Source organism: Aphidius gifuensis, linkage group LG4 (assembly GCF_014905175.1).
Source record: "Aphidius gifuensis isolate YNYX2018 linkage group LG4, ASM1490517v1, whole genome shotgun sequence".
NCBI lineage: Eukaryota > Metazoa > Arthropoda > Insecta > Hymenoptera > Braconidae > Aphidius > Aphidius gifuensis.
This window is the reverse complement of record NC_057791.1, coordinates 21,353,282-21,366,892: the sequence shown is the minus strand read 5'-3', so window position 1 is coordinate 21,366,892 and position 13,611 is coordinate 21,353,282. Positions and strand designations below refer to the sequence as shown.

The 13,611-nt window shown below is 27.0% G+C and overlaps 1 protein-coding gene across 3 annotated transcripts in view; it reads left to right on the top strand.

Moving 5' to 3' along the window:
* Positions 1–13,611, top strand: part of LOC122855653 (hemicentin-2-like) — an 88,708-nt gene that overhangs the window by 39,283 nt on the left and 35,814 nt on the right. For all 3 annotated transcript variants that reach the window (XM_044157183.1, XM_044157181.1, XM_044157182.1), the window contains exon 3: positions 7,976–8,133. In XM_044157183.1, the coding sequence (XP_044013118.1) occupies positions 7,976–8,133 (158 nt within the window). The remainder of the gene's footprint in view (positions 1–7,975; positions 8,134–13,611) is intronic.

Sequence of the window (13,611 nt, the reverse complement as noted above, 5' to 3'; positions counted from 1 at the left end):
AAAAGCAAGAAAGCAAAAAAAATAAAAAAATTGTGAACGCGGAAGGAAGCCGGGGGATAGTATACGCAACTTGAGACTATAGATTATCCCCAGTGTTATATTATTCTTATATAGAAGGAGTGCAGTATTCGCGGATTCAACTCAAGCGACGTGGTAGATCTTATGTAAATTGGATCAAGGGTTGCTGTTCTTCCCTTACATACACAAACACATACACAAATATATATTTTATGTATATATACAGAAGCTATTCCACTTCGATTAAATAGTTTATCGAACGCGGGTTTGCTTTCGGGTCATTTGAGATCGTTCAATAATTCACAGATCTCTCTAAACCCCCCTCACCATCTCTCCGCTCTTGACTACTATTCTCTTCCCCATTGGGCACTTTATGTACATATATATATATGCTGTAGTATACTACCCACTGAATAAGGAGTGTGAGGTTCAAATGGTACGCCATGTACGCTCGATTATAGGGGTATTAAACTACTTCTCGGGAATCCCCATATTTATGTGGGATGCGGGGGTTATACCAAGAGACAAACCTGGCCTACTGATTTTCTCTCACTCTCTGTCTATCTTATCATTGACTCTCTATCTTTCTCTCACTCTCTCTCTTATTCTATTTTTTATGTATATTTATATACACAAAAAGAGATGGCCCTTGATGCTTCAGTTGTATCGCAATTGAGACCTTAAAAAAATATATAAAACACACAAAACGTGTCTCATTTTGTTGGGAATTTTCATGACTGTCATACTGAAGGATTTTTAAACGATTTAGTTTATGATTATTCTTGTTTTCGTTTATTGTTATTATTTATTATATATTTTTTTTTTTGAGGACAAGGGTCATTTTTATTTTATTTCTTGGTATTATTAGGTTTTTTTTTTATATTTTATTTGATTTTGTTAGCTGATTTAGCATTATGCTGAGTCGATTTGTTTTGTATAATTTTTATCAGATTAACATAAATTGGAAAAGATACGAAAAATACATAACTATGAGGTCTATGATCCAGTGAATATAATAATAAAAAATATATATATGAGAAAAAAACTTTTTAAACGTTTTTATGATTGAAAATTAATTTTTATATGTAGTTTATTTAACAAAGTCATTCTATGGTCAGGTTTATCTTGGCGATACTTGGATATAAGCCAAGATTCAATTTATTTCATTTATTTTTTATTTTTTCAATTTTACCTTGTTTCATTAATATACTTTTATCAAGATTTAATTGTAAACTGTGTTGCACAAAGTTTAAAACTTTATATGAAGAGGTGTAATAAAAAAAAAAAAAATTAAAAAAAAAGAAAAATACTTTTTAAGAAAATAAAAATAGTATCTTCAGGGAATATAATATATAAAAGAAATATAAAAAAAAAAAATAAAAAAAAAGGCGCGAACAGTTTGAAGGCAAGAAAAGAAATAAGTTCATCCAATGTGGCTTGGCATGATGGTAAAGTTAAAAAACTACGTGCCGATATACATTGTTCGTCAATACGAATAAGACTCGGTACAAAGTTTTTTTATTTAATATCGTACATTGAAGTTGTCAGCTGCACTATATATATACATTTTTATATAAAACCTATTTTTTTTATTTTTTATTTTCATCTATCAAGTAAAAAAAAAAAAACTAAATATATCGAAAGAAAATTTTTTATACTTTTTACAGTGTGTCTCATAGATTAACTTGAGAGTTTTCTCATCGAATAAACCACACACACATACACACACACACAAACACTATCGTACAAACATTTTACTATTCTGTCATCTTTATACTTTCAATTCACGTAGGTATGTAATATGTAACGCTTACGTGACTCGTAAACTGGGTTATAACAGTCACCCAAAATCATGACTCTCTTTTGCATCCAACTGCTGGTTTATATATGAATTTATGCACTTTGGAATATTGTTGAGGTATGTACAATGTGAAACTTAACAAGCACATAACTAATTGATTACATGAAAATTTCGTAATTTAAATGAATATTATTTGACACAAGAAATTGTTAATAATTAAAGCCAGAAAATTATGGAAATTATGGAAAAAAAATAGTAAAACTTGAAGGGCTTTTACAAAGCTCTGTTTGTAAAATGTATTATAAAAAAACAAAGTAGAAATTTCATTGAACAAAAAGTATTTCAATGATCTTTTGTTTTTTTGAAATTTACCATTTTTAATAATAGAAGAGTTTTCGTGCTTGAAGATTGAGGCGATTTATTTTCTAGTAAATTTACATTCAGGATTGACATCAGTATGTACATCTAAACATATCCACAAACATGCCAATTACAAACCTCTTTGTAATCCGTTGGATAAGTTTTGGAAGCTTGTGGAACATGCAATTGCTGCTCAAGCCTCGAGCATTGTTTCAATTAGTCATGTACTTGTTGCGGAAACCACAATTGTTCAGGCCTATTCACTCTTGTTCTATTGTTTACTTAAGAGGTGCAATCCTTGCCTCTATAAACCTTTATTTTTTTTCTCGCAAACTTTTGCCCTTGTATTTTTAAAAAAAATCTCATGTATATTACACACTTAATTTTCAGTGCAGCTCATTACTTTTTATATAAATTATTCAAAAGCAAAATAAAATAAAAAAACAATACAACAAAACAAACAAGATCATGTGAAGTTTTAACGAAGAATTTTCTCTCTTTTTTTTTTTTAAATTATATTTTTCTGAATATACGTCAAGTCTTGTTATGCAATTTTCATCTAAATTTTTATCACTAAAAGTCATTTAAAATTTAAATTATAGCCGTGATGTTTAATTGAAAAAAATTGCATGAAAAAAAAAAAAAGCATAATTTAAATAAAAAAAAATTATTACGAAGTAAAGAAAAGTTTTTTACCAAAGAAATTTAATTCATTCTCGAGCGACCCATATTTGCCAGAAGCTTGGTTATAAACATGGCGGCATTTTTTTTATATTTTAACTAGAATCATGTTAATGAAAAGGATAAAAATGAGAATATTAAATACCTACTAGAGTAATATAACATATGAAATTGATAATTAAAATATAAATATACTTTAATGAACCTCAACAAATTTTTATTTAGAAAATTTATAAATATATTTTTTAAATTGATATTGCTTGATTAATTAGTAGTTATTGTATTTGAAATTAAAGCAGTTAAGATTGCATTGTTTATAATTTTAGTGTATATACAACATGACATGTATTATTAAACATAAGACGGTAATATCATTGAGAAAACCAGACCTACAACGAGCAAGGCTTTTACCAATAGTTTTAGAAAACTTTCTACCTACAAAGTTCGAAGCTTTCCTTGGAAAGCTCTAACGGGCTTCACGCCAACCTCCTTTACTCGTTCAGACACATTTTTCATGCCTCTTTTTATCAAGCTTTACTACATTCACTTTATGAACTTTTCGAGTAAAACATATAAAAATTCCACAGCTTTTTTTTTTGTTATTTTTAAAGAATAAAATGTAATTTTTTTTATTTCTTTAATTTTATATATGCTTTTTTTTGTTTATATAAATCATTTGAAAGTTTAAATTTATTTTTGTATTTTAGATTATTAATATTGTTAAATTTTCAATGATTAAAATTGATTGGTATTATGGAAATATTTAATTCATTAAGTATATAAGCCTCAACACATTTCAATTAATTTGTATATGAGAAAATCCAAAATTGATAAAATATGAATTGAATTGATAAACTCGGTTCAACTTGAAACTACTTGTTAATTATTAATGTATCGATTATTATTTATTTTTTTTTGTTGTTGTGTAATGATTTATAATAAATTAGAAAATAATATAATTCTATATGTAGATTAGACTGTATAAATAAATGAATAGCTTGACCTGGTTTGGCTTTTAAATTCGTCATTGTAAAAATAAATTATTGAAAAAAATTATGTGCAAAAGAAGTACGAGCTTTTTTTCAGAGTTTTAAACCTATTTCTCTTACTGCACTCGACTTTTCTCCACCTGGCATCACCTCAATCCTCGTGGGTATAACCTTACGAGTTGAAACTTGTAACACACGGTTCTTTTTTATAGCCTTTTTCTTTGCATCATGATTCTTACTTTTGTTTTTTTCTTCTTTTACTTTTTATTATATATTTTCTTTTCATATACTATTTTTTATTTTATTCGTTTTTTTTTTTTTTATTCTCGACAGATATAATTTCAACAGTTATTTTTTTTATTGAAGAGAGAAAATAAAGAAAAAAAAATTCAAGAAGATATCTTATACCTTAGTCGATTATTCGCTTTCACCAGTCATACAATAAGTTTTGTAATTTTGTCACTTGCGTAACTTTCTGAGTGGCAATTTCCTCAAAGTCGTCGTATGTAGTCTCAACCGCTTCTCAAACTCTTTAAACTATGCCATCGAAATGCCAGCATCACTGCTCTCATAACTGCTCGACATTTTCTTCAAAGTATTATTCTCAAACTTTGAGCTTTTATTTTTAAATAAAAATATGAAATATGAAATATATATATAAGTAAAACAAAAATAAAAAATTTGAAAAAAAATAAAATATATATTGTCTTTGGTATACAGTATTTTTCTTCGTCATGGAATTTGTGAAAATCTGCTATTAGATTAACTGAGGTATCGAATTCTTCTGAGAATGAAAAAATAAAAAAATTAAACACATAAAAAAATTTATCAGGACGCCTGAGGTAATTGAATTTTTTTTTAACAAGTCGCTTAGTAAAGTCTGCCATCTTGCACGAGACTAAGAAAAAAAAAATTAAAAAAAAAAAAAAAAGCCCAAAACTTTAGTTTCTCATGAACACTCAGAGATGGTATTTTTCCCACGGGGCTGAGATCATACGCCTTGGAGATATATCCGTCTATCGAAATGTTGCATTATATTTTAAAATTTACTGGTACTTTTTAAATTAAAAATTTCAAGCTGTCAAGGATTTTCAAGTTATTCTAAATATTAATGTTATTTTATTTTGGATTTTATATTATAATAAAAATTTACTTTTATAAATTAATAAAAATATTAATATTATTTTTTAATATCCATTGTAAAATTATTTAAAATGAAAAATAAATTGAATTTGAAAATTAATTTCATTTCAAAATTTATTCATATAAAACATCAATTTAATTTTTTTAAAATTATATAACGACTGTCAAACTTTTTGTGAAAAATATTTTCAATAGTCAACAATTAATAGCTTTGTGATTAAAAAGAAAAATCAACAATATTATTAATTTTTTGTCAATCAATCGTTAATTAAAAATGAAATATAAAAATTCTCGTACATTTTAAAATTAATATATTCAAAAAAAATATTTCATATCAATTTAATTTAAAAATTATTTAATTTTATTTAAAACCTGTAATTCAATATAAAATACAGCTAAAATTTTTTAATTTTAAAAATTTTTTAATTAACTTTCAAACTTTTACGTAAAAAAAAAAAGAAAAAACTTGAAAATTATTTAATAGTAAAAAATTAACGTCTTTGTGTTCATGTAAAAAAAAAAACTACATAAAGTGTTAATTACATAGCTAATAGATAATGTCTATAATGATCAAGTTGAGTAACCTTCGATGTTGTATATGTAAAGCAATTGAGAGAGGTTATAAAGCCAACGCACATAGGTTCGTTTGTATACCCAAGGTGAGTCAGTAATAATCTTCAGATATACGTTGTTATCGCAATTCTGTTCAGTGAAACAGTTTAAACTTAGTAACAATATGTGCATGAAAACGATGCATGAATATTGTATAAAACAGCTTACAATGCTGCAATTACATCCTCTATGTATACAATATGTGAAAGCTCTTCACTTGTGTCCAAACGATATACACCAAATATCATCATCATCATCATAAAAATCAAAAACAAAAAACAATTGTTTTCTTTATTTAAATTCTCTTTGAATACTCCAACAATATATCCATAAATTTCTTCATTACAATTTGTAAATTATCGATTGATTATTATTCAATTAATTTACAATCTATTTATTGTTCAAGTAAACGAATGTCTTTATTATTTCCTTCATGTCAGTATCAGACATTGGTATATAATTATGGAAACTACTTAATTTGTCAAATGCAGTTTGGTTCTTGTTGTTACAGACAATACCTATTCAATAAAAATACATTGTCAATTCTAAATAATTATTAACTAATAGTTAATTAATTATTTATTAAAAATTTCAACTCATAATTATTGATAGTAATTTTAATAATTCATCAATTAATCAATATATTTGAAATATTTGTGTTTGGTTCATTGAATAGTTTATGTTTGATTTTGCTTTTGTGTATTTAAGTGCAATGAAAATAGATGATAGTTAAATATATAATTTATGTACATTGTGTATAATATGTATAAACACAAATGATGGAAATAGTGAACTAGATGAGAAGTTTAGTAGTAGATTTTGATAAATTTTCAAGAGAAGAGGAGGGTTAAATAGAGAGAGGTATATTATTATTAGCATGATAGTTATATGCCTTGGATAATGCCAAGGCTACTTTTATCATTGTACATTGCATATACGGCCATTTCGAGAATACTCTCGATAATCTCATTGTGTCAACGTTGAAATTTATAGTATCGACATTTTCCACTCGAACTACCATATCCTCCCTCACAGCCCCCTTGTCATCCCATTCGTTTTTTTTTTTTATTTATTTTTTTCAGCCACCCATCAGACTGGTAGTTCATTTGGCCTCGGCTGATGATGGGAGAGTGCTCTCTCTTTCTCTCTCTCTCTTTTTTCTTTTTTTTTTTTTCCTCCCATACATATCGTTTTTGTTAGTGATCCCTCTTGGCCTCTTCATATACATTGACACAAAATATACCATTATTAACCCCGTGGCAATCTACTTTTTCACAATTATTGGAAATAAATTTTATATCTACCTATTTCATTAATATACATTAATTATTTTTCATGAAAAAAAAATATATTTATACTCAACTGATATTTGACAAATTTTATATATTTTTTTAAAATGTTTTTTTGGATTTTAATTGAGTAATTATTATTCTGTGATTATTTGCTATCGACACCCAGTCAATTGTATTTACAGTAGTCAATTTTTACATTTTTTTATAATTGAAATGATTTTTGTATCACGAATAGTTGTGGATACATGATGAGGAATATTGAATGATTATTAATTTGACACATGATAACGAATACCCACCAATAACAAATGTGACATCTACCCTTTGATTATATACATAGCAATATTCAGTATTGGAATATCATATTATTCTGGATTATCCAACTAATATTCGTACATTTACATTTTTTTCATTTTCGAAATATAAATTGAAAAAAGATAAAAAAAAATGTAATAAAATGAAAAAATATACAGAACGGAAATAGAAGGGAAAAAAGGAAAAAAATTGTGAATGAAAAAAAAATAAATAAAATGACAAAAAAAAAATAACGAACCCTATTGGTGTCAATTGTATAATCGACAGAATAATTATTCACTTGGTTGTGTCGTAAATTTACGTCGGTAGAATACAAAATCGAACGCGACACCATTCCACTTCTATTTTGTTGCCTGTGTACTAGCAAAGTGCGATAAATCGTGATTCCCCCGTGGTACCAACACTTTCAATACACAAATGAGAGAATATATATATACATGAACATAAATTTCTATAGTCGTATTATAATATAGCTATATAACAATGCTTTGGCGCCAGAGAAGTCCCCAAAAACTTTTACCGTGGTATACATATTAAGTGGAATGAGGGCTAGGTAGTACTTGCTTAATGAATTTCGTTTCTCTGTTAGATCATATCGAACGATAATTGAAGTCAATGGGTCGCATATACCCTAACTATTTTTACTTTTCCACTCTGTATATTCAATGTGAATTTATTATTTAGTTACACAACTTAAATTCAATTATTTGTAACTATTATTAATTTGAAATTCATTTTTGTATTGTTTTATTTGTTGATTTTAGGTGGATCCAGTTTGTCAAGTGTTGTTTCAGGAAATAGCAAACCAACAAGATCGTGGGATAAGCCGTATTTTGATGACATTAGTCACAAAAATGTTACTGCAATTGTCGGTCAAAAAGCTGTGTTAACTTGTTTTGTTAAACATCCAGGAAATCGAACGGTAAGTTTTTTTATTTTTTCGAACAATTGTATTAGCACTTTATTTTTAATTTCATTGGATTGTTAAATATTTAAGTGGAAGAATATTCCACGCAAATGTTTAATTAACTAGGAAAAAATTAAAAATAGTAAAAATGATATTGAGTCTGGTTTGTTAATTGTGGTAGAGTCATGAAAGGAAGAGAAAAAAAAAAAAATGAATAAATATTGTGGTTAAAAGTGGTACCTATGGGAATAAAAGGAAAATTTTCTCTTCATAGTGGCTTAAACCGCGTGCCAGGCGTGCTATGATGGCGATAAGCACCCTCCCGAGATTTGCATTTAATCGCCACTAGTTTTTCAAGGATGCAAAAAGACCTCACTTTCGTTTATAACCCAATTTTTGTATTTTACATTTAGAAAAGCATATTCTAAATATTTTTTAGTCTAGATATTTTCAAGTTTTAAAATAGCTGTTTTACAATTTCATTGTAGCTTGGATTTTTATTTATAAAAATAAACATTTATACTCATTTTTTATTTTCTATTAATGTCACACTTTGTTTACCTTTATATTTGTACTATTTAAATTTTTTTTTATAACAAAATAAAAAACACTTGTGAAAAAATAAAAATAATTGTATAAATCAAGTATAAATATATATCGATAAAAATAAAACTAAAAATTGTTTAACTTGAAAATAATAAATTTCATGATACGTTGACTAAAGTTAAACAATCCATAAAAAAATTGAAAAAATTGTTATTGCTAGTTGCAATCATCGTAAAAGCTTGTAAATAAATGACATGTCCATAGTTTTATTTAAAATGCGTGTCGATAAAATTGAATTAAACTTTATTGAATGATAAATTTAATCTGTAAAAATTGTCAATTTATATTTTTCAATTTTTAAATATTTCAAAATTATTTTGATAAATATTATCAGTAACATATGAGGATAATACATACAAATTTTACAACACTCATGTGTTTGAATTAAACTAAAATATATAAATTAGATACGAGATATTATACAACGCTCATAGATACTTGTGAAAGTTTTTGTCTACAATTTTCCTTTTACCTTTTAATATACAAAATAGTATTTTGTATGGCAATATGAAAGAGGATATTTTACTTGCATCAAAGTTATCCAATTAGACTTAATGCGAATATAGAATTGGAAGTAGTGCTTTTCTCCACAACTGGTACTCTTGCAAACCGTGACGTTACCAAGGTTACAATACTAAGTATATTCTCATACTCGATTTGCTAATCGTCCAATCCAGTTGCATTCGACATCACGTATATAATTTTCACATGCTCGCATACATATATTTTATACTTGCTGGGTATACACACTACCATATACAAACTAAAAATAATAATAAAAAAAAAAATAAAAATAACCATGATAATAATAATAGTTTTTGCAAGATCGAGAGTTACATTATATCCACATATAAACAATGTATACATGTATATTTAGCTATAACTTTAGTCTGTATATTTCCACTGGGAAAACAACAAGAAATGTCCATTTTCTACTTTAAAGTTTGTTCAGTCTTCAGTGGTTTGTCGAATTAATCAGAAAGAGTGTTGTATAAATTCAGTCAAAGGTGAATTTAAACAGTAGAAATAAAATTAATGTCACATTTTATATTGTCAGACTGAATTGTTATGGATGATTGTAATGGTGGCTGTGTTAATCTTCGTATATATATTTTATATTGACACTGAAAATTACCCAAGAGTGAATAGGGTGAGAGCAAAAAAAATACATTTCAGGATTTAATATAAAGTGATAGTTGTGATGTTTTTTTACTTTTTTTTTTTTACTTAAATAACTATTAAAAAATAAATTATGATAATTATTAATAAACCAAAAAAATTATTGATACAACATAAGACACTAGAAAAAATTTTACACTGAAGAAAAAGCTCTACTTTTTAAAATCTCTACTAAATTTTTAATGACATTTCTTTACATAAAGGAAAATGAGAAACACGAGCATATTAAAATGTAGTGACCGTTTGACTTTTGTAATTTTTTTTTTTTTCGACTATATATTTGTAAAACCGGATAAATATTATTTAAATTATTCTTTATTTAAATCCACAATAATCAAAAATAATTAAAAATTACAAAATATTAAGGTTGTTTGTAAAAGACATCGTCGAACCAATATTTGTAGTTTGAGGGGCCCGTATATCGTAACGCTATATCTCATGCCCGGGAACCCGAAATTTTGTTGCGCTTCTGTCTCGAAAACCGGCTTTTAAGTGTGTCCGTGCATATACAGGCAGACACTAACACTACTGCTAGCAAGCAATACAGTAGCTACATTATATGCTTGTGTGTCACGTCTGTGCGCACCACTTGCCGCGAGAAAGCAAATATTTTTTTTTTTTAAAACTTGAATAACTTTTAAAATCCGTGGCAAACATAACTTATTTTTTCAAATTATATTCGTTTTTTTCTTATCTACAATTTGATAGAAAAAAAAAAGTTTTCGAGTAGACAACGAATCTACTATATGCTGTTTAAGAAAAAAAAAATTGTTTCGCACTATTCTCGTGTATAAAAGTTGTCAACTTTGACATTCATTATCTATAAAAAGCCGAGGCAAAAAAAATTGAAATAAATTGTCAAGATAGATAATTATTTCATTTAAAAAATAAGCCTAATTAAAAAAAAATCGAGTAGAAACTCAAATATTTACAAACAACCTTAATGTAAAAAAAAATTACATTTATTGACATTGAAAAATAATAATGATAAATTAAAAAAAATCATGTAATCAAAAATATTAATGTTGAAAAATACAAAAAAAAAATAATATTAAGTAATAAACTAATTTTTAATTCTAGGCTATTTTTTATAATTCATAGTTCATCGAGTGAGCTGATGGTTAAATCGGCAAGAGCCCTGCCTACAGTGCTTAAGGTCTCGAGTTCAAAACCCAATGTTGCGTTTTTTTAAGAGAGTAGGTGGTATCAAATATCAATGGAGAACGCGTATGATTGTCCATGGTGTTTGAAGCAAATACAATCTAGCATAGACCACGTGAACAACGCACTTGTTCTATGCCAGGAAATATTTGCCTCAAATTCCTGATACCTTTATTTCATTTTTTTTGAAAAAAAGATAATGTAACACACTTACACATATTCTATCTATCTCTCTCCCTCATAATTATCGATGACAACTGTTCTTTTTATAATAGATAGGTGGTATCAAATATCAATGGAGAACGCGTATGATTGTCCATGGTGTTTGAAGCAAATACAATCTAGCATAGACCACGTGAACAACGCACTTGTTCTATGCCAGGAAATATTTGCCTCAAATTCCTGATACCTTTATTTTATTTTTTTTGAAAAAAAATAATGTTCTACACTTACACATATTCTATCTATCTCTCTCCCTCATAATTATCGATGACAACTGTTCTTTTTATAATAGAAAAAATTATCTAATTATTTTTCATTTTTTATTTTAAATTTTTTATTATAATTTTTAGTCATTCAAGAGAAAAAATAAATTTTATTAAGTGTCTCAATTTGTCCTACTTTTTCTTACACAGAGAATTCAATTATTTTTTTATTAAAAAATTTTCAAAACTTATTTATTCAAATTAGAAACAAATGAAAATCTTAGCTGTGAAAATTTGAAAACCCAAATCTGTCATGAACGTATATAAATGTTTTATAAAAAATTTAAAAAATTATTCATGCTGCATCATGGGAAGAGGTATAAATCGACAATCAACATCCAAACTGTCAGATCAAAAAATACAAAAGAATTGAATGTGTTTGTGTTTTTTTTTTTTTTGATAAATTTATGAGCGAGTTTGTTGGACAGAGCGTACGAGACAAACTGTGTATCAACCACACAGACAATCACACAATCAGAGAAATATATATACACAAGCGACAAGAGAAAACCATTGCTAACTGCAGTGAATACGAAGCTCAGAATGAAAAATGATTCTTCGTCGAGCAACCCGCGCAGTTTTAGCATCATTTTGTTTTTTTATTTCATTTTTTTTTCTTCCTTGAATCTTTTTGTATTTTATTCCATTTCAGTTTGTTTCCTTTTATTTTCTACTGCATTTCAAAGCTACGCTGACTATCAATTTTCCGTAAAATATTTTTTTTCTATTATTTTATTTTTTCCTTCTTTGTGAAATAAACAAAATAAAAAAAAAAAAAAACCAATTTACCCTATAATGTTAAATTGATAATACAAAAGATATAAATTAATTTATTTTTTATTAGTCAAATTTTTGTGAATTAATCTAAACAAAAACCAACACCCGTTCGAATATATTTGTCTTGTCGAAAGATGCTGAAGATGTAGTTTGTAAATTCTTGAAATTTCATGGATTTGTTGGACCAAGGTGGCCATGACAGACTGTTTTACGGTTGCTACACCTTATCATGTATTTTTATCTTGCTCATACACAAATACACAACGAGGAAAGAGCAGCAATATGATAAAGTGAAAAGGGGGTGAGAGAGGGAGGATAGAAGAAGAGAATTTATATCCAACAAATGATGTCAGTGATGGTACTCGCGAGCAATGTGATATATACCCAGTTGAATCGTGAGCACGAAATTCCACTCGTCGTTCATCACGATGCAATTCTCTCGTTGGATGCATTAAGGGTAATTCTACTTAGCGTCTCATGCGATCATTTCTATATACACTACTATCTACTGTGTAAAGAGTCACTCAAAACTTTTTTACAAATGTTGGTTATTTTCTTGTACATGCATCAATACAAAATATTTTTATTTATAGACAGCATTTATTATTATTTTTTTCTCTACATATTGATCGTTGAAAAAAAATTTATATATTAACTCAGACGTGTATATGTATAGCTGAGAAGGAGGTTGTGTTTGTTGCTCTCTGGTCTTGTCAACAGAAGCTCTATTGCTTGTTGGTAACTCCTCACTCTCCTCTTCCTCATTTACTCTCTATATAATATTATTATATGTACAAATATAATATACTTGTCGTTCAAACAGCAACAAGAACATTGTGATTTTGCTCTCATACAGCCCTCTGTTTTACGAATAGCCACATTCAAGTGTTGTGTTTATGTGTTTATTCAATATCAAGTGATAAGCAAAGTCAACACACAAAAACTATATCACTGTTATATTAGTGTCAAGTATTGTATATGTATTGAGTCATTGAAGTTTGTTGGAGAACCCAGTGATGATCCCTCTTATGTGTCACAATGCAAAAGACGATAGAGTTAGTCTTCTTTCTTTATTTTCATATGTCTGATGTAATATTGACTAAGACTACTTGTCTCAGTAGATTCAAACAGTCCATTTAGATGTCACAATTATTTTGTATAACTACTTGATTTTATTGATTTATCTATCGAATAAACTTGTTATTTATAAAAAAATAATTTAAATAATTTTATAATTGTTTTTTTTTGTTGAAAAAAAAATTACAAGACTGAGGTTTAAAAGAAA